The sequence below is a fragment of the Ambystoma mexicanum genome, chromosome 4p (genome assembly GCF_040938575.1).
Source record: "Ambystoma mexicanum isolate Mex_15411 chromosome 4p, UKY_AmexF1_1, whole genome shotgun sequence".
NCBI classification, from domain to species: domain Eukaryota; kingdom Metazoa; phylum Chordata; class Amphibia; order Caudata; family Ambystomatidae; genus Ambystoma; species Ambystoma mexicanum.
This window is the reverse complement of record NC_090927.1, coordinates 1090306897-1090327639: the sequence shown is the minus strand read 5'-3', so window position 1 is coordinate 1090327639 and position 20743 is coordinate 1090306897. Positions and strand designations below refer to the sequence as shown.

At 45.0% G+C, this 20743-nt stretch overlaps 1 protein-coding gene across 1 annotated transcript in view; it reads right to left on the bottom strand.

Annotated features, from left to right (window-relative positions):
* Window positions 1-20743, bottom strand: part of VNN1 (vanin 1) — a 196589-nt gene that overhangs the window by 120506 nt on the left and 55340 nt on the right. Inside the window, exon 3 of the mRNA XM_069606677.1 lies at window positions 17147-17339. Within this exon, the coding sequence (XP_069462778.1) occupies window positions 17147-17339 (193 nt within the window). The remainder of the gene's footprint in view (window positions 1-17146; window positions 17340-20743) is intronic.

Genomic DNA, 20743 nt, shown 5'->3' with positions numbered 1-20743 from the left:
TAAGTCATCTCTGAACTTGGCAACCGTAAGGTACTTAAAGAAACTGGAACTGCAGACATTTTAGAATGTGAATGAAATAATTTCATGAAGAAAATGCAAATGAGTGTTTTATGTTACGTGTTGTCATGGTCATTAGAATATGTTTTGTAAGTCGTCTCCTTGGAAAGCAAATGTTTCATTTGAAAAAGTTGTATTACAACTAAAACAAATTAAAAAAAAGAAAACAAGAAAAACATTGCAGTGTTTTGTATTTTACAATGTAAGCAGCAGTTCCATGACATCACCCCTTGAAAAGCCTGCTGGGCCTAAAGACCCTACGCTACTCCTCACTCATGACTCCCAATGAGCTTGGGACATGTCTGGGGATGCCTGTGGTCTCATGCAGAAGGGATGTGACCTAGCAGTTCGGGCTGGACTACCCCTTTGGGGGTGGGACCAAGCCTGATTTGCATATGGTTTTTCCCCTTTTGTAATGGCTTGGCAGGCGAAGAACGATGGTCTGGAGGGTTGCCCAGAGCAATGCCAGAGGTCAAGATTTATTCTAAACCTTCCAGCCATCAACTCTTTTGTTTTGCTATTGTCACCCCGAGTGGGAAGGGTATGCCCAGACGTGGGTCCCTTGCCTGCTGGGCCTAGAGACCCAAGCTACTCCTCTCTGATGACGCCCAACAAGGCTGAAACATGTCTGGGGATGCTTGTGGTCTCGTGCAAAAGGGATGTGACCTAGCAGTTCGGGACGTGGGTCCCGTGCCTGCTGGGCCTAGAGACCCAAGCTACTCCTCACTGATGAGCCCCAATAAGGGCGAAACATGTTTGGGGATGCTTGTGGTCTCGTGCAGAAGGGATGTGACCTAGCAGTTCGGACTGGACTGCCCCATTTGGGGTGGGGCCATGCCTGATTTGCATATGGTCTTTCCTCTTCTGTAACGGCTTGGCAGGCGAAGAACGATGGTCTGGAGGGTTGCCCCGAGCAATGCCAGTGGTTAAGATTCAGTCTAAACCTTCCAGCCATCATCCCTTTGTTTTTGCTTTGTCACCCCGAGTGGGACGGGTATGCCCAGACGTGGGTCCCGTGCCTGCTGGGCCTAGAGACCCAAGCTACTCCTCACTGATGAGCCCCAATAAGGGCGAAACATGTTTGGGGATGCTTGTGGTCTCGTGCAGAAGGGATGTGACCTAGCAGTTCGGGCTGGACTGCTCCATTTGGGGTGGGGCCATGCCTGATTTGCATATGGTCTTTCCTCTTCTGTAATGGCTTGGCAGGCGAAGAACGATGGTCTGGAGGGTTGCCCCGAGCAATGCCAGTGGTTAAGATTCAGTATAAACCTTCCAGCCATCATCCCTTTGTTTTTGCTTTGTCACCCCGAGTGGGACGGGTATGCCCAGACGTGGGTCCCGTGCCTGCTGGGCCTAGAGACCCAAGCTACTCCTCACTGATGAGCCCCAATAAGGGCGAAACATGTTTGGGGATGCTTGTGGTCTTGTGCAGAAGGGATGTGACCTAGCAGTTCGGGCTGGACTGCCCCATTTGGGGTGGGGCCATGCCTGATTTGCATATGGTCTTTCCTCTTCTGTAATGGCTTGGCAGGCGAAGAACGATGGTGTGGAGGGTTGCCCCGAGCAATGCCAGTGGTTAAGATTCAGTCTAAACCTTCCAGCCATCATCCCTTTGTTTTTGCTTTGTCACCCCGAGTGGGACGGGTATGCCCAGACGTGGGTCCCGTGCCTGCTGGGCCTAGAGACCCAAGCTACTCCTCACTGATGAGCCCCAATAAGGGCGAAACATGTTTGGGGATGCTTGTGGTCTCGTGCAGAAGGGATGTGACCTAGCAGTTCGGGCTGGACTGCCCCATTTGGGGTGGGGCCATGCCTGATCTGCATACGGTCTTTCCTCTTCTGTAATGGCTTGGCAGGCGAAGAACGATGGTCTGGAGGGTTGCCCCGAGCAATGCCAGTGGTTAAGATTCAGTCTAAACCTTCCAGCCATCATCCCTTTGTTTTTGCTTTCCAGCTAGCTAGACCTAGTCCTGGCGCCAATATCCTTCCATTTACTATAGTACTGGGTATGAGCTGCACAGACAGCTCCAACTCTGAGCCCAACCATTCAGGCATTCTTCATTAATGGACTGTCAACCTGTTAGTGATGGCCGCTTCATGGTTTTGCCTGCATCCCTGTTATTTCTCCAGCTAACAAGATTGAGATTTCAGGTCAAAAAAGCTGCTGCACATTGAGCTGCATTTACAATCACCTTTTTCAGGTGCAAAAGAGATATCTCCTCTTGGTACTGCCTCATTGTCCAGTGGCTCAGGGGTAGCAAGGACAGGTCTAGGGGTAGCAGAGGGGAAGCCAGGGGTAGCACGTGCTACCCCTGGCAACTCCCAAATGACATCCCTGGATTGGAACAAATACATGAGCACATAGGTCTGTGCAGCCATGACTTAGTCTGTGCTATAGACATGGGTACTCCCAGTGATGCGTGAGATGCCACCAATGATGGCAAGGTTTCCTTGTCTGAGAAACAGATAAAGGCTCATGTGGGAGCTTGTCACCAGGTTATATGAAGTGGAAAGCTTCACTGGAGGCACAAGTGGTATCCTGTGAGTAGGCTGAGCAGAACTGTACAGGCCGTGCATGGTGTTGTACATCCATGCCTTCCCAAGGTCGAAGGATGTTCTGTCGGAAGTGTATTGTTAAATTTAGCCTACTAAATGTATTTTCTGACTTTCCTGTATGAAACCTGTTGCATAAAACCAAATAAAAACCCTGAGGTGTGTGAGCTCAGGGGCCATCATTTTGGAACTGGGATCCCCTGCCAGTGTTCCTGTCCGTTTTGGACGCAGCTACCAGGAAATAAAACCTGACTTTACCTTTGCTGCCTGGGTTGCTTATGGGATTTGTATTGTAGAGAGATATCAGACAATCTGGCAACACGAGCTGGTGAAGGAGGGAGCTCCTATGAACACTTCTTTAAGGCTGGAATTCTCAGAGTGGAGGATTGTTGGACAGAGGAATGAGAGCTGTTTTACTGTTGCAAATTTCTCAATCACAGCAAAAGCGTTTATTCAGGACAATCCGTAAGTGTATTATATGGGTGTGTGATCCCTCAAATTGCCATGTTATTAATCACATTGGGGGCATAATACAGACCTCTCTTCTGTAAACAAAGAGGGGACTTAAAGTTAAGCCAACTCCTTTATTCCATTCTTGAAGAATGTTGAAGGAATATAAAGAGACTAAGCCATGCATAGCTTTAAGAGGAACTTTATCTACATCATGAGACCTAAATTGGGCTGAAAACACATAGTGCGGCCTTCAACCAAAGACAGAGGTGTGCTGCAGTGACTTGGAGGCCATTGTGTATAGGAAATGAGCCATGTGCATGTAACTAATCAAAATATAATCAAGGGACTGATTTCACCCATTTCAGACCCAGTCTTCTTTATTCTATTCCAGGAAGAGTGTCGGACATCACCAGCTGGCAACAGAAGGTTAAACAGTGAATCATCAATTGAAAAGGGGGCTCTAGTTCAAGTTCTCATCAATGATCCTGTGATTTCCTATTAGGATCAACAGACCTAAAAAGTGCAAGACTGATGGACCATTGGTAGGCAGAGATAGATGATGCACAGCCAAGCCACACAAGTGCATCACTAATAGTGAAATGATGTCCACCCTCACATAAGCAGCAAATGCCTTGACGATCTTTAAAAAGCGAACTCCGCTGCAAACCATGGTCATGCAGCTTTGTCTTAAGTGATCATCCTCAACAATTGGTTCTATGGTCATTTTAAAGAGTCACATCTGTCAAGGAGTGGCCTCGAATTCTAGAGTTGCGGTTCAAAAAAGTTCATTGTGTCCACTAACCCAAGCTGCAAGCATTTGTTTTTAAAGAGGGACCTAAAAACAAAACCATATACAACATGTTGGGACCTCAGAAGGCTTAATAAAGAAAGTGACAGCTGACATCTTCAGAATATGCGCTGTGATGTTGTTGCGGTTCAGAGGTGTGGCAGAAAAGGTTATGCTCCAGTGTTAAAATGGATCTCAATAAACAAAGCTTGGGTGGGACACAAAGGATCCATCTAACACCATCTCTATCTAAATTCAGACTGGGTCATCGTCCATCATTATGTAATAAGGTTCACTGTGCTATCATAGAATCACCCATTTTAGGTTGTGTCTTTGGATGGGCCACTTAGAGTTACCTGGGTACTTTAAACAAGAGGAAACAATGGGTTGAAAGCGCCCTGGTAATTCTGGGTACTATTTATTTATTTATCTTGTTAGAGTGCTAAGACAGAGCCAACGTGCAGTGGTCCGCGTTACAGAGAAAATAAGAGACAATAACAGTTTTATATGCCTGTTTGAAATTTGAAAAGTATAAAAAATGATGATTTGTTTGAAATCTCCATAGTCATAGAGCACTGTTGCTGCACTGCAGAGCCACACTGCTGGATGTATGGTTATACATTGGCAATCGGTGTCCCTTAAAGCCAGATAGTTCCTGTAGGTTGCCTTAAGGCTATTGCTTCATTTGGACAGCACACAGATGGATTATAGTATCAGGAGGAAATACATGTCAACAACCAAGCTTTCTGAGCAGAACTATTGATTTTCTATGCTGATATAAGTAACAAACGCCTGGGCCATTGTACCTATCTGCTCTTGGATCACAGATGCTACATGGTCTAACCGTATGTACAAGGTAGTATTGTTCCCCTGTCTCAGGGGCGTTATTGACTTAATTTGCTTAAAACCTCGGCAAGACTGCAACTTGAAAAAAACGATCATCCAATTTAGAACCGAGAATAGAACAGGATACTCCCACATGAACGATAACTCGGATACTCCCCATTTGACATTCTCCCCACCTGAGACAAGGTGATCTGATCCCCACTGCTTCCTCCCGTGATTACTTATAGATCCATTGCTGTCAATTGCTCTCCCTCCCCTGTTGTTAGAGCCCCACTACCTTGTTTCACAACTCCCTAACCTTTTCTTCTCCCTATGATTGTAAAGCGCTCTGTTGCTTCCTGAATCTAGGTCCACACTCATTAAATAACCTAATCATAATAATAGTAATCTGACATGGAACTCCGGGGATTCACTTTCACTAACCTATTTGTAAAATACAGGAGCGAAATATTGAAAGGAAATGTTTACTTGCAGTACGTGATGGATTATGGCTATTTAATTACCATAAGAAAGATACATTTTAAACTGTAATCAGATTTAATCAAATAAATATATTAATAAATTGCAGGAAAATGAAGATAAAAGTAGTGTTGAGAAACACGTGAGCAAATGTAAATGCACCTCCAGAGTAACAGTCTCCCACAAAATGTCTCCCACCAAAAGACCAGGGAATAAAGTTGGTGAGCGACTTATGTGCTGCTGTGCGGATAACATTCGAACCAGCTGATAGTGTCCAAGATTTATTGGAATCTGTATAAAACATGAAACACATCCCCCACAAGGTCCTCTCACACTCTGGCCTTCAGTGCGATTCCAACACCTCCACATCCGTTTGGAAAAAAAAACGGTCTTCCTTCTAAGTGGAAGACACCATGTAGACATAGGCAGGTAAAACATCCGGCACAACCGGCTCTGGCATTTTTCCTAGACCGGCATACTCTGAGTCTGCCGGTAGGGGCAGTGAACTACTGGCAGTCCTGACCTGCGGGGAGTTCAGGCCCCTCTCGGTAGAGAAATCACGGAATCACTGGCACTGTTCACAACGGTGCCCGTGATTCAGTGGTTCCCATTCCACAGAGTCCTACATGAAATGGGAACTAACCGCCCTGGCCAGTGCCCTTAATATCAAGTAACACCGGGATATCGGGCACCAGTAATGGTACGTCGAGTCAGCCGGTAACCCTCGGCAGCACCGACGGGTTACCGGCAGACTCGTAATGAGGGCCATAGACTTAACATGAACCATTGATCAAATCACTCATTCTCATTAAACACATGTGTTATGTATGCCCTAGATATACATGTGTGCCACAAAAAAGTTTGTGTACAAAACACCGACACAGCCATACTGTGGTGTCTTAGTTCATCTGCGGTCATAAAACAAAACTATACATTTCCAAAGAATCATTCAATTTCCCAGAGCGGTAGTTCATAGGAAAGGATAAAAGAACTTCCAAAAACCTTGCAAATATTCTGGATGCCCTTTTATTGAAAAGCAATGCTTATGATTGGATGATTAAAACCTGTAGTTTTTATTAAAAATGATAAAACTCGAATGCAGAGTGTTTTTTTCAGCTTTGCAAATCTGCGGGCCATACATACAGGCCACAGACCTTTCAGCACGCCACATTCCATGAAATCCTACCAGCAATGTCATACCCACAGCCAATTCTCTGCGATGGCTCAGGCAGATTTATATACTGCCTATGTTAATGTAAATACCAAATGGGGAGTTGGCATTACACTCACAAAGTAGTGAACACTAACCTACCTATTCCGTAGGCATCTCAAGGTCGAAATGCGACCCTGTGTGACGTTTCTACTCTCCACAAATTGCCATCACTCGCTACATTGTTTTCCTTCTGCTGTGAACATTTTACACTTTTTTGAAGCCCCACAGCCTCTTCACTCCCCTTGCCACCCCCCTTCCTGCTTCACTCATCTTCCTGCCCTCACCAGCCCCAGTATGTGTTTCTTGTGGTTACCGGACCAGCAATACAGTGCCAAGATCTTGGTCACAATTTAGCTCTTTATACCTGTTCCCATTATCCCCTAATTGTCAGGTCCATCTATGGGGAGTACCTCTTGTTTTCCTTGTGATCTGTGGTGTTTGCACCTTTTTCTGAAGATCTGGGCTGGTTGCAGCTCCAGCTAGCCCCATACCTGCTTCCCTGACCCTCCTGCTTATTTCTATCCTCGCTAACCCAATAGGTGTTCCTTAGGGTCACCTCCCCAGGAACTCCCCCGGAACTCAATGCCCAGATGCAAGTCGCAATTTAGGCCTTCCAGCTCTGCTCTAATTTCCTGGACCCACTGTTGTGAGTGTTCCATGTTTTTTCCACCCATCCGCCAGTTCCATTCCTCTCCCGCCCTGATATGTGTTCCTTTTGCAGTCACATGACACAGAACACATCACAAAACACTATTGCCCAGGGTATCCAGGCCCCGGCAGCTGACAAAGAGTAAAGGCTATGGGCTAGCCCTGTTTGCCTTTTAATGATATGATATGTCAATTATAATGCGCCTGTACACAAGTGTTTCTAGGCGCGAATCAGATGCCCACATCCTGCTCCTGCCACCCCTTCACCGAACACACGTAATACATCCTAAATTAACTCAATTGCTCCACCAATTAATCTCTATCTGGGAAAAACCTTCATTGCATATCTAGATTCACTTTTTTGCTGTAAGAATAATTCCTGACTGACAGCGGAGAATTTATTTATCTTAGTAAAGTAACGAATTTTGCAACCAGATAATAACAGTCGGCAGCTAGACTAATTTAATTTTTGCTGCTAGACCATCTAATTGCATATATATGTAGCCCTCATATTTCTGGACCTGGCAAGGGTGCCCATCCTTTTCTCGAGACCAGGGATGGACCCCACTGGAACCCCCCTACCCCCAGACAAGCTTAACAAGAAGGACATCTAAGCAACCTGCAATAAAAGATGTTAGTCCCACAGGAGATGGGATACGCCCTGATCCCGTACCTTACTCCAATGCAGTAACACCAACACCAAAGTGGATTTTTTAAGGGATCACAACGGGCACCCTTTTTTATTTTAAAATGAAAACACACTGAATACATAACCATTAAAACTCTACCCTACTTACGTGCCTATCCCTTTCGTCCTCTGGTGTGAACTCCCTGTAAGGGTTCTGTCCCATCATCCCACCCTCCCTGAAAGGGGTCAAAGGTAGATCCTTAGGGTGGGCCCACTGTAGAGGGGGGCCAGGAGTTGGCCCCAGTTAGCGGTCCCATCCCATGGGTGTCCTTTGACAGACTGCCACTTCCCTTTCTTATCTCACACCAGGGTACCTATAAATACTAACCTAACCTAAACCACCTTATCTAACACCCACCTCCCCAAATTACGACCCTGTCTATATGCATAAATAAATAAACAATACATATGTACTTAAATACATGTATAAACAACTAGACACCTATCCATAAACATACACCAATTATATACCTTTCAACTATCCATACGGATCCAAAACGCAGCAGTCAGACTCCTGCTTAAACTATCATGAAGGAACCACATCACCCCAGAGCTAAAAATGCTAATCTCGCTGCCAATCAAACATGAATCACGTTAAAAATGATGTGCATAACACACAGACAAATCCACGGCCAAGGAGCAGAAATCCTACAAAAGAAAATAACCATTTACCAACTGACAAGAACACTCAGATCAAGCAATGACATCCGCCTGGAACCAAAACCATACAAAAAAAACCCTTGGGTGATCCTCTTTCAACCACTTGGCAACAAAAACGTGGAACACACTTCTGAAAGAAATACGCAATATAAAGGACCACCTAAAATTCAGGAAACTACTCAAAACCTGGCTCTTCGTCTCAGAACTGGACAGAATCAACTAACAGACGCCAGTGGAAATTGAACGCACCAGAAACAAGCACGCGTGGCAAGAAGTATCGGGTGAAGGAGAAAACCCAGGATTCACCCTCTCCCAAGCTCCCCCTCCCCCAGGCCAAAACCCTCTGCTAGGAAAAGCCCAAGGGTCAGGGACTGTAGCTGAAGACAAAGGAGCATTAATCATTAATCATTAACCAGCACCCAACAGAAGAAGGAGCCCTTAGGATTCGGAAGGAGGAGACCGCAGCCCAGGAGCTCAAGGAGGCAAGGGCAGGCAGACCCCACTGTCAACGAAAGAGCAACCCACACCCTTAGCATTCTCAACCCTAGGAAGGGGAGGTCCCCATCACCTTCCCGCCCACAGATCACCATACAGTTACAAAGGCATGCCACCACCTTAGGCAGAACCAGACAAATGAACTGCCAATGGAACACTCCTGCAGACAGCAAGGGCAGAGACGCCCAACACACATGTCCAAAACAATGAAGTAACCCCACTAACCCATCCACTAAAATCCTCAACTCTCCGCTTACAGCTCTCACACCCTAAACAAACACAACCACTTTCTCGCACAGCAAACCCACATGCAATTCACTACACTGCAACAACAAAACAAATCACACATAGCCTCGCACAACAGCACATGGGAGTCTACTGATCCATAAACCTCACCCATGCTCAGCGAACAGTGTTAACCGAACTGAAGCTGCCAACAGGACAGCCGCAATATCCCACTACCTTTATCCCGCTACACCCTACTAGCCCACGCTACCCTCTTACCTTTCAGGTCTGCCAGAGAACCAGGGGACCACTCCGGTGGTGATAGAGCACAGTACAAATGTCCTGTAACATTAACATTATCATAGTGCAAATAAATATCCATAATATTGACAGTGGTGTGGCTGCTGCAGACCGCTGCACACAGGGCTCTTCAAAGTACCTCGTCCCTTTTCACATATGAAATGGGGCTAGGCCTGCCCCCATCAACTGGCTCCCAAGCGCTGGCACAATCAATTTACTGTTCCTCATCATTCAGTGCCCAATCCACCACGAGGCACAGCTGCGTAACAATGGAACACCCACATATAATTACAGTGAGCGTAGCCTACCCCCTTCTTCTTCTGAGCTGGCGAGGTTCAAAGAGCGGACCATTCTCTTTTGCTGTAAGCTGCGACACGCTGCATTGCTCCTCCCAAGTGCATGGAAGCCTGGGCACTTGGCGGGCTTGAGCCACTGCACGCTGCTCTCCAATTTCCTCCCGGCCACTTCTGGCATTTGTGACCCAGCAGGACTCTTATCTGGACCCAGCCGGTTTTGCCCCGGGTCAGGCCAACATGAGGCATGGCGCATGGCCGCACCACCTGGTCTGGCCCACCCCTCAAATGCAGCTCTGGCTAAGGGGCCCTGGGTTTCTCCCCAGGATGCCCCGCACACGCTGGCCAGAATTACTTGACTCAGTGCTTCTGCCCCCCTAGAATCTGTTAACTGCACATTCCCCACTGAAAAAATATCTGTCCATCTCCCCATCAAATGCTTTCTCGCCTCCCCAGGGGAGCTTGCAATACCATGGGTAGGACACAATGAGTATTGGAAGAACTATGTAACATTATAGCTGAGATTCTCAATTTATAAAGGAGGCGGACATGTTTACTCCTCTAGACGTCTCAGGGGCAAACCATCAAAAACTTTTTGGTCCAGAAGAACAAGGATCTAATGTCTTTCATCCCCTCCTTTGGGGCGTTCAGGTACAGAAGGATGCTGTTTGGACTGCAGACTGCAGCTGCAGTATTCAAGAGTGTCATGACACACCTTCTTTGAGCACTCCCAGGGGTCCTTGTCTAACAGTTGATATGTTGTTCTATGGGAGAGGGAAAGTAGAATGTGATAAGAAAGCAGAGCAGGTGCAACAGAGACTAAAAGAGAAAGGCCTCACCATAGAAAAGAACAAATCCCGCTTTATGACATAGTAAGTAGACCATCTTTGGGACACCGTCGGAAAGGATGGTTACAAACTGAAGGGGAAACTCCTGAATGCTGTGAAGAATGCACCTGAAGTCTGTCCTCTGCCTGGCAGAGTTGTTTATCAAATACTTATGCATGTTTCCTGCAATAATGTATGTGGTTACGCAACTCATGAAGAACGGGGGTGCGGCTTTATTGGAGTACAGAGTGTCAGGACGCTGTGGGCCGGATAAAGGAGGGAATTACCAAGGCACCAACCTGGGTGTGCCCGAGGTAAATTGCTCTGCGATGGTCAAAGTTGATGGCAGCCTAAAGGTGTTGGGGGGAGCACAGTAAGTTGAAGGCACTTAGAGAGTAATCCCATACTTGGCAAGCGCAGTTAAAGAGCCAAAATCAAGGTACTTAGTCATAGCGAGAGAGAGATAGAGAGAGAGAGTTGCTAACCTGTTGCTGGTGAGTAGTGTACTACCGGAAGTTCCTCTGGGTGTAAAAGGGGACCATTCCATGCCAACCACAAGCCACTGGTTAATGTGTTAACATTAAAGGGCCTATGCAGAGCCATGCCATGACTTGCAAGGCTGAGTATGAGGCTCCAGGAATTTCAATGCACAATGCAATATGTTGCAGGCAAAGAAACAGATTTGCAGATGTTCTGTCTAGGATGCCTTTGCCTGCAAAGGGGTGGGAACACAGTGATAGGGAGGTGGAGTACATAATATCTGTGGTGAATACACAGAAGGGGACTCTACCACCATATTTAGGGTAAAGTGGATGTAGGAGCTTGCCAAAGATCAAACCGTGAAGTTGTGAGGTTGACACTTGAGGGATAGCTATTAAAAAAGGGAATCCTGGTAATATGTCAAGATCAGAGAGTCCTTTGTTGAAAATGGGATACTTGAGAGAGGACTGTTGCAGATTCAACTGTCAAGACTATGATCTAGGATCATAAAATTGGAACATCAGGGGCACGTGGAATTATGGACACCAAATAGAAAGTTAGATGTAGCTATTGGTAGCCTGCATGAATTCTCAAACAGAGAAGAGTTCAGGGATTTATGGGCTTGTCTTAATCTGGGCAAGAGCACTAAGACTGAGGATTAGCAACTTAACCACATCCCCTTTCTGGAGGGGTGTTGGCAGCAACTTGGGAGTGATGTCTTGGGTCCCTATGGAAACTTAAAGACAAGGAAGCAGCCTATTATCACTGTGATAACTTTACCAAGTGGCTAGAGGTGAAGATGGTGGAGCAGGCCACAGGCAAGTCAGTGGTTGCGTTTTGGAATGTGTGTTCAGACTAGAGGAGTACTCCGAGGTTGCATTCAGTGACAATGGCCTCCAGTTCCGGTACAAGGAGGTGAAGAAATATTGCCGGGACAAAGGGATTGCATGGCAATGATCAGCTGTGTACCACCCGCAGACTAATGGATTGGTAGAGTACTTCAATGGCGGCCACAGAATGGGCCACACAGCAGTCATTTGCCCATAAGGAGGTGCTGTGGAGCATCCAGACTGCTCCCCATGGCACCATATATGTTGTGGACCTGGACAGGCAAGAGGAAGGCTAAAAACAAATCAGTGTAAGTCAAAAGGGCAGAAGCTAAGAATAAAGAAGTTTAGCGCGTGGACTGTGTAAAAGTCAAGTAAGGCACAAATGTAGCAAAGTGACGTTCTAAGTTCACCAAGCCCATTTTAATATAGAACAAATTTCCCAAAGTTATCCAAGTGGATGAGTGAATGGTATGGAACCTTAATTGGGGGGTTATGTGGGAGGTGAAGAAGGGACGCAGGGAGGAAAGCGAGGTGAGGGTGCAACTAAGGGGAAGTCAGGACACAGGTTGAGAGTGATCGAGCAGGGGAAGTCCACCTGCCAGGCAACTGGTGCAGTTGTGGGAGATGCCTCTGAGGATAGTGTGGGAGATGTGATTGGTGACAATGCTAGAGCCTTGGGAACAGCCCCCAATTTCTAGTTCTAGCACATGGTCTCATTTGGAGGCAAACCTGGAGGTGAACATGGATTTCACTACCACGGGGAGCACAGTGCTTGGGCATTGAGTGTGCCGATTCGCTTGGAGGATTATGAGATATACTGACGGATATCTGTTTTTGCCCAGCATCGGGTAGAGGTTCCAGTTTCATTCTTGTTCTCCATTTGCTTACTGTTTGTTCAAGGATATGGGGGAGGGTGATGTGAGGGTCTGAGTTGTCATACAACACGATCACCAGGATTGAAGGATGACTTCATCACCAGAACACGATGAGGTCAAGAGTGGGAAATGATGACAAGCTGGAAGTAAGCCTGCTCTATGTGGTGGCCAATCACCCAATAAACCTTTTTTCTGGTTTGCTTTATGTCCTCATTCATTAATACATCACCAATGATTCCAAAAGAGAAAAGAAGTCAGAGGGCCCACGGAAGTCTGAAGAAACTAATAAAAGAGATACCAATGGAAGCTATGTTTGCCTCCTGCAGAAGGCCATTATACAATTGGTCACCGCAGCCCACCGCCGCAGACACACTGGGAATAAATAGTGTCTTTGCACTCCCATCTTACTATTTGTTGTGTTTTCCTTTCGTTTATTCCTGGGAAATATATGGAAACCCTTAAATTGAAATGATAAACTCAATTCTGAAAAGAACAGACCCAAGCATTGATGGAGCAGTGGTGCCAGAAAAGACATACACATTAATTTAAATTCAATTAAGGATTATTAGCACAACCATTGTTCACAAATGTTGCTGAAAACTATGTAGATTTGTACCATGAATGTTAAAGCTTGTTTACAGTTTTGGATACGCCTATACTGTATAGGGCTGATAAGTATCCTGCTGCTTTCAATTCGACTTCTGGGGCTTCTCCCAGTATAATATGAATCTCTGATTTCTCTTCTAACTTAATGAAGTTATTAATAACGAGCAAGCACATTCTGGAAAGAAGTACCATGCAAGGCCCCTTTTGGGGGTATTGCCGAGTGCTGTATTTATTAAATCTCCCAAAAAGCCCTACCTTTTCCAGTGGGATATTCAAAATAGCTCATACGGTGTTCGGCAAAAAGGCAATCAAGGACTTGTTTCCCACAGACTGTTATTGCCATTTAAATGGCACATGCACATATTTTTTCTAAAACAGCACACTGTATAAATAGAAATATACAATAGGCAATACAAGGGCTGTATACCAAAAAACATCATCATCACTTACAAAACATCCAATGTGATCAAGAGCATCAGACAGACGAACCACAATATTTCCATGTGCAAAAGTGCAAACAATGTCTACCCCAAGCAAAGAGCCAAAAAAGAGCAAATTTAATTAGCGACAACAGTAAATTATACAAAGGACACCCTTCTGCTTCTCGTCTCATTTTGAATACCACCGAAATAAATGTGGCAAGCATATATAAATGTACCTGTGAACCCAATTCAGCATGAATGTCTCAGCCTCTCTATAACTATGAATATTTGAATTTCCTAATACATGATCAATGTGCTGTGGTTTTATATTGGTGTGCCAATGGCATTACACGAGAACGTGCCTCTAGAATCCTTAAGGGTCACGCCACAATGACAGATAGTACAAATGGCCCGATCTTCCTGTTTAGCCCACCTGGCCTGGATGGATTTCAAAGGAATAAGATCCAACCACAATGTGGTCGTGAATGTCCTATGCCTGCTTGAGCCTGTAAGGTCAAAATAGGAGGATACATATCTTTGTCAAACGAAGTGAGATACAGCTTTACTGACTGCTAGTTCTGAGCCATGTGCCTATCAGACTATCTCTAATTATTGCAACACTAATTTAACGGGCAATTCCCAGTTCTTCCCCAACATTCTTTGGAGTAAATAAATATGCAAAGGAGGGGTTATCAATCTTCTTTGGCATCCTAAATGATGTGATGTATTCATTTTTCCCGAATTGGGGAGCCATTGTCACTGGCTACAGCGTCACAGTACCCCTCTTGTGCCATCTGAAGAAACCTTCCAAAACTCAACCAATGCCTCTCCAGTGGACTGCTTCACTACCTTCGCCTCAAGCCACTTGCTAAAGGTATTGGTCCCAGTGATGCTAATCTGCTTCCCTGTGCTTGAGCTCCCAAAGGGATCATTGAAATCTCTCCCAAGTTGCTGCCAGCCTCCTCCAGAATGGGGGTGCGATTAAGTGGCTACTTCTCAACCTTAGGGGAATGAATGAAGTTATATGTAAAGCGCACTATCACAAGTGGCCTATTGGCGCTACCCTCGGTGAGTCTGTTGCAAAGTACATCATCAAGACTAGGTGTGTCTAAAGTTTTTTTTAAACATAGGAAACATTTACCAGTATCATGGCTACTGACTTTTGCATTGGAGTTACTAACAGCAATTCCTAAATTGTGCCAGGTTAGCCCAATTTGTGTGCTTTAGGTCCAATACTGCACAGCTGTTTGTTTGATAAAGCATGAGAATGAGCTTAAGTCTTTTCATTCCGCAATCTCCTCATAACTAAAAGAGAAATAAAAGAAAAAGTTCCGTTTCTGGACAGGTGGTGAGGTAGCATTAGATAGGAAATGGGCCACGTCTCATTGTTGAGACGACTGTGAATCATTAGGGGCAAGACGCAGACTATGCTTTGGGGATACTCTTGGGGAGAGGTTTGCAATGGCAATCATTGCAGAGGTGAGAATGCAGCCTTTGTGACATTTAGGGCCTCATTACGACCCAGGCGGTAAGGGGTTAACGGCGCCGTAAAAGGTGGCGGCACCGTTAACCCCTTACCGCCTAATAACGAGGTCCCTTTGCGGGTCCCAACCTTAACGGCTGGTTTTTACCAGCCGTTAAGGATTGGACCCGCAAAGGAACCTTGGAGGTATTTACGGTACCGCAATTTGCGGTACCGTAACTACCGCCTTCCCCATTTCCATTGAGCCCTGTGGGGGCAAAACTGGGAATGGGGAGGGCCAATCTTGAATGGGGAATTACTGCCCCGCCAACCTTGGAATGGGGCGGTAATTCTGCCATTCACCATGGCGCAATCGGTAAAATACAGGCGTCAACCATGGCGCTAATAGCGCCATGGTTAATGCCTGGGTCGTAATGAGGCCCTTAGAGTGTTGTGGGTCCTCAAAGGAAATCCATAGCAGTGGAGTTCAGCCCAGCATTTGGAGTCAGACACATGAGATACTCTTAATGTCTCACGCCTAATGCTCCGTCTTCTCGACAGCAAGTGGACAACGCTAGGGGCCTGGTTGTAGGCACTGAGTCTTTATCTCCATCGGTGGGGAGCATCAAGAAAGAAAGATATAGCCTACAAAATAGTTTCCGGGCTTCCCATGCCAATGCCATGCCCCTGTTCTGCGTTCATGGCATGTAGTCCGTACAATGCTCCTGCGGCTCGCCAGGTGTTTTTCTCACAACTTCCATCAGCTCTAACAAGTATAATCAGTGGTGAGGAAACATGGGAGTCACAGGCAAAAACCTCTGGAGAGGATTAGGTTGACCTCTCGTGCTTTCTCATTTTCTGGGAGTATGAAAGTGAGAGCAAATCACATCACCTCTATCCAAAGAACCAGCAAACATAGCTTTTCAAAAAGGCCAGCCTTTGAATTAGGCTGCACATCGTTTTATAAATCCAAATCTCACAAACTAGAAGCAGTAAATCCTGCTAACATTCTATCTATCTATGTTAATAGACTATTGATCTTACAAGGCCTTGCAAACCTTCTAAAGTTCAAAGTTCATTTCAGAGTCTGTGCAATGCCTACATATAGTAGAGCATGCCTTTTAGACAGGAAATAGATAGAACCCTGGGTGGTTAGCTATCAGCTAAGGGTGTATATATTCTACCAAAGGGTTCCAGGCAACATCTACTATTTCAACAGGAACTCCGGCGTGGAATACTACCTGTTGCAAGTAGGAAGGTACGCATCTATAACTGTATAGTGAAAATGGACCGCAACGCTGTCACCATGAGGCCAGTCTTCAAGGGAGCGGGAGAGGGAAGGTTCGAGAGAACTAGCTGGTCAGATAGTACAGTGAACTAAGCACGCCCCTGAAATATGCTGTGGCAGGTTTGAATCCCAGCAGGGTCTTCTGGTTTTTGCAGTGCTCTAAGACATATGGGTGTGTAGTGCTATATAGGAAATGTATTATTATTATAACTATATGAAACTTTAATTACAACATGTCCCCCAAACTTCACTCCATATCAACCTCCTCTATTATTATAACTATATGAAACTTTAATTACAACATGTCCCCCAAACTTCACTCCATATCAATCTTCCCTAACCCCCCCCCAAAAAAAACAGGCAGCACAAAATGCCCTAACATGTCCCCCATACTTCACTCCATATCAACACCCCTAAACACCCAAAAAAAACCCAGGCAGCAAAAAAAGCCCTATTTCCCTACTGTGACATCATGGCAGATGAATATGAATTCTATGATATATATAATAATGGCCGAACAGGAGTAGGGCCCAGCATGTAGAAATGGACACCGTTGACAAAGCCATACACAAGATGCTATGACATGCTACAATGATAAAGCCTTACCACATGCATCTGAGAAATTACACATGCAGTGAACTTGAAACCTGAATGGCTAATTAGTGCCTGTATTTCTTACCTTGTGGTAGCGTGCAACTAATTTACCCTCGGAATCAAGCACGACGTTAGTGTTGTACTGGTAGTGCCCATCTTCTGGGCATTTAACATCACTGGAATTGCAAGGCTTTTTGTCTCCGATGTTTGCAGTCACATAGATGGCGTTCTTCTTCGCCATGCAGCTTAGCCTTTCAAGTACAGGCGCCCGGCCATATCTAGGTGGTTATAGGAAGACAAAAGTAAACCATGAGTAAATTGATGAACTCAACAATGAGGGTCAACATATTGTTTTGTACTCATTTTAGTGCTGGTGAAGGTGGCAAGATGAGAGATGTTTATGCCCACAAAGCAGACCTGCGAAGCTGTTAAGAAAGGAGGAAGGCAATGAATATGGCAAGGGAAATGTGCACGGAATCGCACAGTGAACAACTTTGAATCTAACAACGTGCATACAATACCCAAGACTCGTGTATACTAAAACCCAGGAGTGCAAATAGAGTGAAACAATAATACCAATATATGAAAAGGGATGTGGGGTAAGCACTTAGAACCTCCCTATGACTGAAAGGAAAGTCGGCAAACTCCTTACCCACTATGCTATTACAGATACTGACAGCGCTAAACCCACGTAGAGGGAAAGCAAGGACAGGATCTGTGAGCTGACACTCTGGATGATACTGAATAAGGAACTTAGAAACAGTACTCACGAGGACCGGAAAGACCACTTGAATGTCAGTAAACCCACAAACCCAGTTGATCAAACAGGGACCCAGAAGGCTATAACAGCAATGGGTGGAGGATAACTAAACACATAAGACCCAAGTCAAGAGGCAAGTAGGAATTGTGATTATAGAATAGTGAGGAAAACAAAAGGCATTCACACAGGGGCTAGTTACAACAGCACCCCACACCTAATAATCAATGGGAAATAAATGCAGAAGTGCAATGGAAAACATGGAATGGATCCCAATAGAAAGTAAGGATCAGGAGCAGGGAAAATGATATCACAAAAGGAATCCTCTCCCACCCATCCAAGGAGAAAAGGCAGGAAGCTAAATCTATAAAGGGAAAGACTAATGCATCAAGTTTTTCAGTAGCAAAGGACAGCGTCAAAGAAACAGAGAACACAGGCAAATTGGGCTGCATCAAAGAGTAAAGCACAGAGAAAGGCTGCCTGCAGACAGAGAAAGACAGAAAGGGAAATCCAGAAAGCAGAAATCAATTAAGCACATAAATTCGAAATCCAGGGCAGAGGAACAAGAAACAGAAACTAGGAACTAGGCACACAAGCTAGGAACCAGGAACAAGGGACCAGTCACCACAGGAACACTGCAACAATGACCAGCACTGGACTGAAGCAAACTGAGGCTTTTAAAGCTGTTTAACGAGCACACCCCTCAGGTGTGCCGCCTGCTGCACCTGCAGCCACAGGTGTTGCCTATCCTCCACCCAACGTTGTCCTGCGAGGGAGGAGGTGAAGCAGTGAGCCAGGCATTCTGGGAAGCATAGTCATTACACTAAAGTAGCATGCTGCTTGCCAAAAACCTCAAGTGGATATTTTGCTAAAGAAATCCCAATACCACTTAAAATTGCTAAGATCAGTTGGGATATATGTCTCTTACAAAAATTGCGAGACCTTGGTAAAAGCAATCATAATACCCAGGATCGATAATTGTAGTGCATTACTGAGTGACGCCAACAAAAACTGCATTAAAAATCTCCAGATTCTGCAGAATGATGCGGTTCGCATCATCAGAAATGGATCTAGGAAAGAACACATCGCCACTCATAGAGGGGACCTTCACGGGCTGTGGTCGCAGCTAGGATCTGCTTCAAAGTCAATATATTGACCCACAAATGCCTGGATGGGCTGGCTCCCTCATACTTACGTGAGTGCTTTGTCCACCATCAATCAGCATGAACCACGAGACGTTAAATGTGTAAGAGGAAATGGCCACTCCTTTCCAGTCAGGCAGCCCCGGCCTGGAATAAACTACCAATCGAATTGCTGAAGGAAGGTATTTAACAACCTTCCGCAAGTGTTTAAAAACCTTATTATTGAACTGATAGATGCCCATCAGATTCAATTTCCCCCCTAGTATGTTGAATGTATATCTCTTTTTGTACACCCTGATGCCTTCGGGTTACGGCGCATGATAAATAAATAAAATAAAATTGGCAGAGCTGCATGCATCCATGCCGACACTGAATTTCATGCAGGGAGAGTTGCTTGGTTTGCCATGTAATAAACCCTGTTTTTTATCTGGGGAATAATATCAATGCACTCTTCTATGCATAGTTATAGAATGTGCCATGTACTATTCCATTTGTGAATGGATACAGTTACAACATGGAAACTTGTGTCTGCCCAGATTTATGTGTGGTATTTACACCCACATACAGAATCATTCATAAGCAGAGGTGACGGCTTTTATATAAATCAGAAGCAGTCCTCTCTGCAATACATGGGCTTGATTAAATGATCCTAATTGTGTTTTAATTTTCACAGTGACACCATTAACACTATTTGGGGGGTGGGAGGGGTCAGAACAATTCACTATTATCACTGACAGCCACACCAAAAGGCTGGCTGATTCAGTATACATGGTTCAATGTTACAATCATTTTAATGTTGTGGTGGGCGTTATAAAAAATGAAATGAACACTGGGCCAAGGTTGCATTATGTACTTTGTAATTCAATCAAACAACCCTTTTTCATAGTTAGTTCTGTGGTGAGTCTTATGTCCCCCAAAACTTTATTTGACTTTATGCAAAGCATCCAGAACCCCTCATTGGTGTTATTTGCCCTCTACCTATTTCTCATAGGAATATTTGTAGAGTGTGCATTACGAATGTACCGCAATGTGCATCATGGAATGATAACCTATCAAAAAATTATTTCTATGGTAATTCTAGGTGTTGATAATGTTCTTTGCTTAGTGAGGTAACTGTAATTTTCTTATGACAAAAATATATTATGGAAATGATCATTGGAAATTAACTTTGTAAACATTTCAAAAGAGAACATTTACAATGTTAGATTTTTTCGTTTTGTAATTGTCAGTATCGGTTTTTTTTCCTCTGGTCACGCAGCTGCCAGCAACGACTTGGGTGGATCAAGCCAACGTGCACCTGACAATGCGACTCTGACCCATATCGAAAGAGACAGAGACACAGAGTGAACGAAAGAGAGAAATAGCACACAGAGAGGGTGTCTGTGTGAAAGAGGGACACGGACAGAAACGGAGAGAATGAGAGAGAGTGAGAGCAATAGAGGGAGGGGGAAAGGAAGCACAGAATGAGTTTGAGAGAAAGAAAGAGGGAGAGTCAGAGAGAAAGATGGCACAGGAAGAAAGAAAGAAAGAAAGAAAGAAAGAAAGAAAGAAAGAAAGAAAGAAAGAAAGAAAGAAAGAAAGAAAGAAAGAAAGAAAGAAAGAAAGAAAGAAAGAAAGAAAGAAAGAAAGAAAGAAAGAAAGAAAGAAAGAGCTAGATCCGAGTATGATACAGTGGGTACAGCTAGTACTCTTTATTCTGGGTATGTTAATAGTACGCCCCTTTGCTCTGCAGACATAGTAAGCCCCCCTTCACAAGATTTATGAGTCCTCTCTAGGCCCGTGT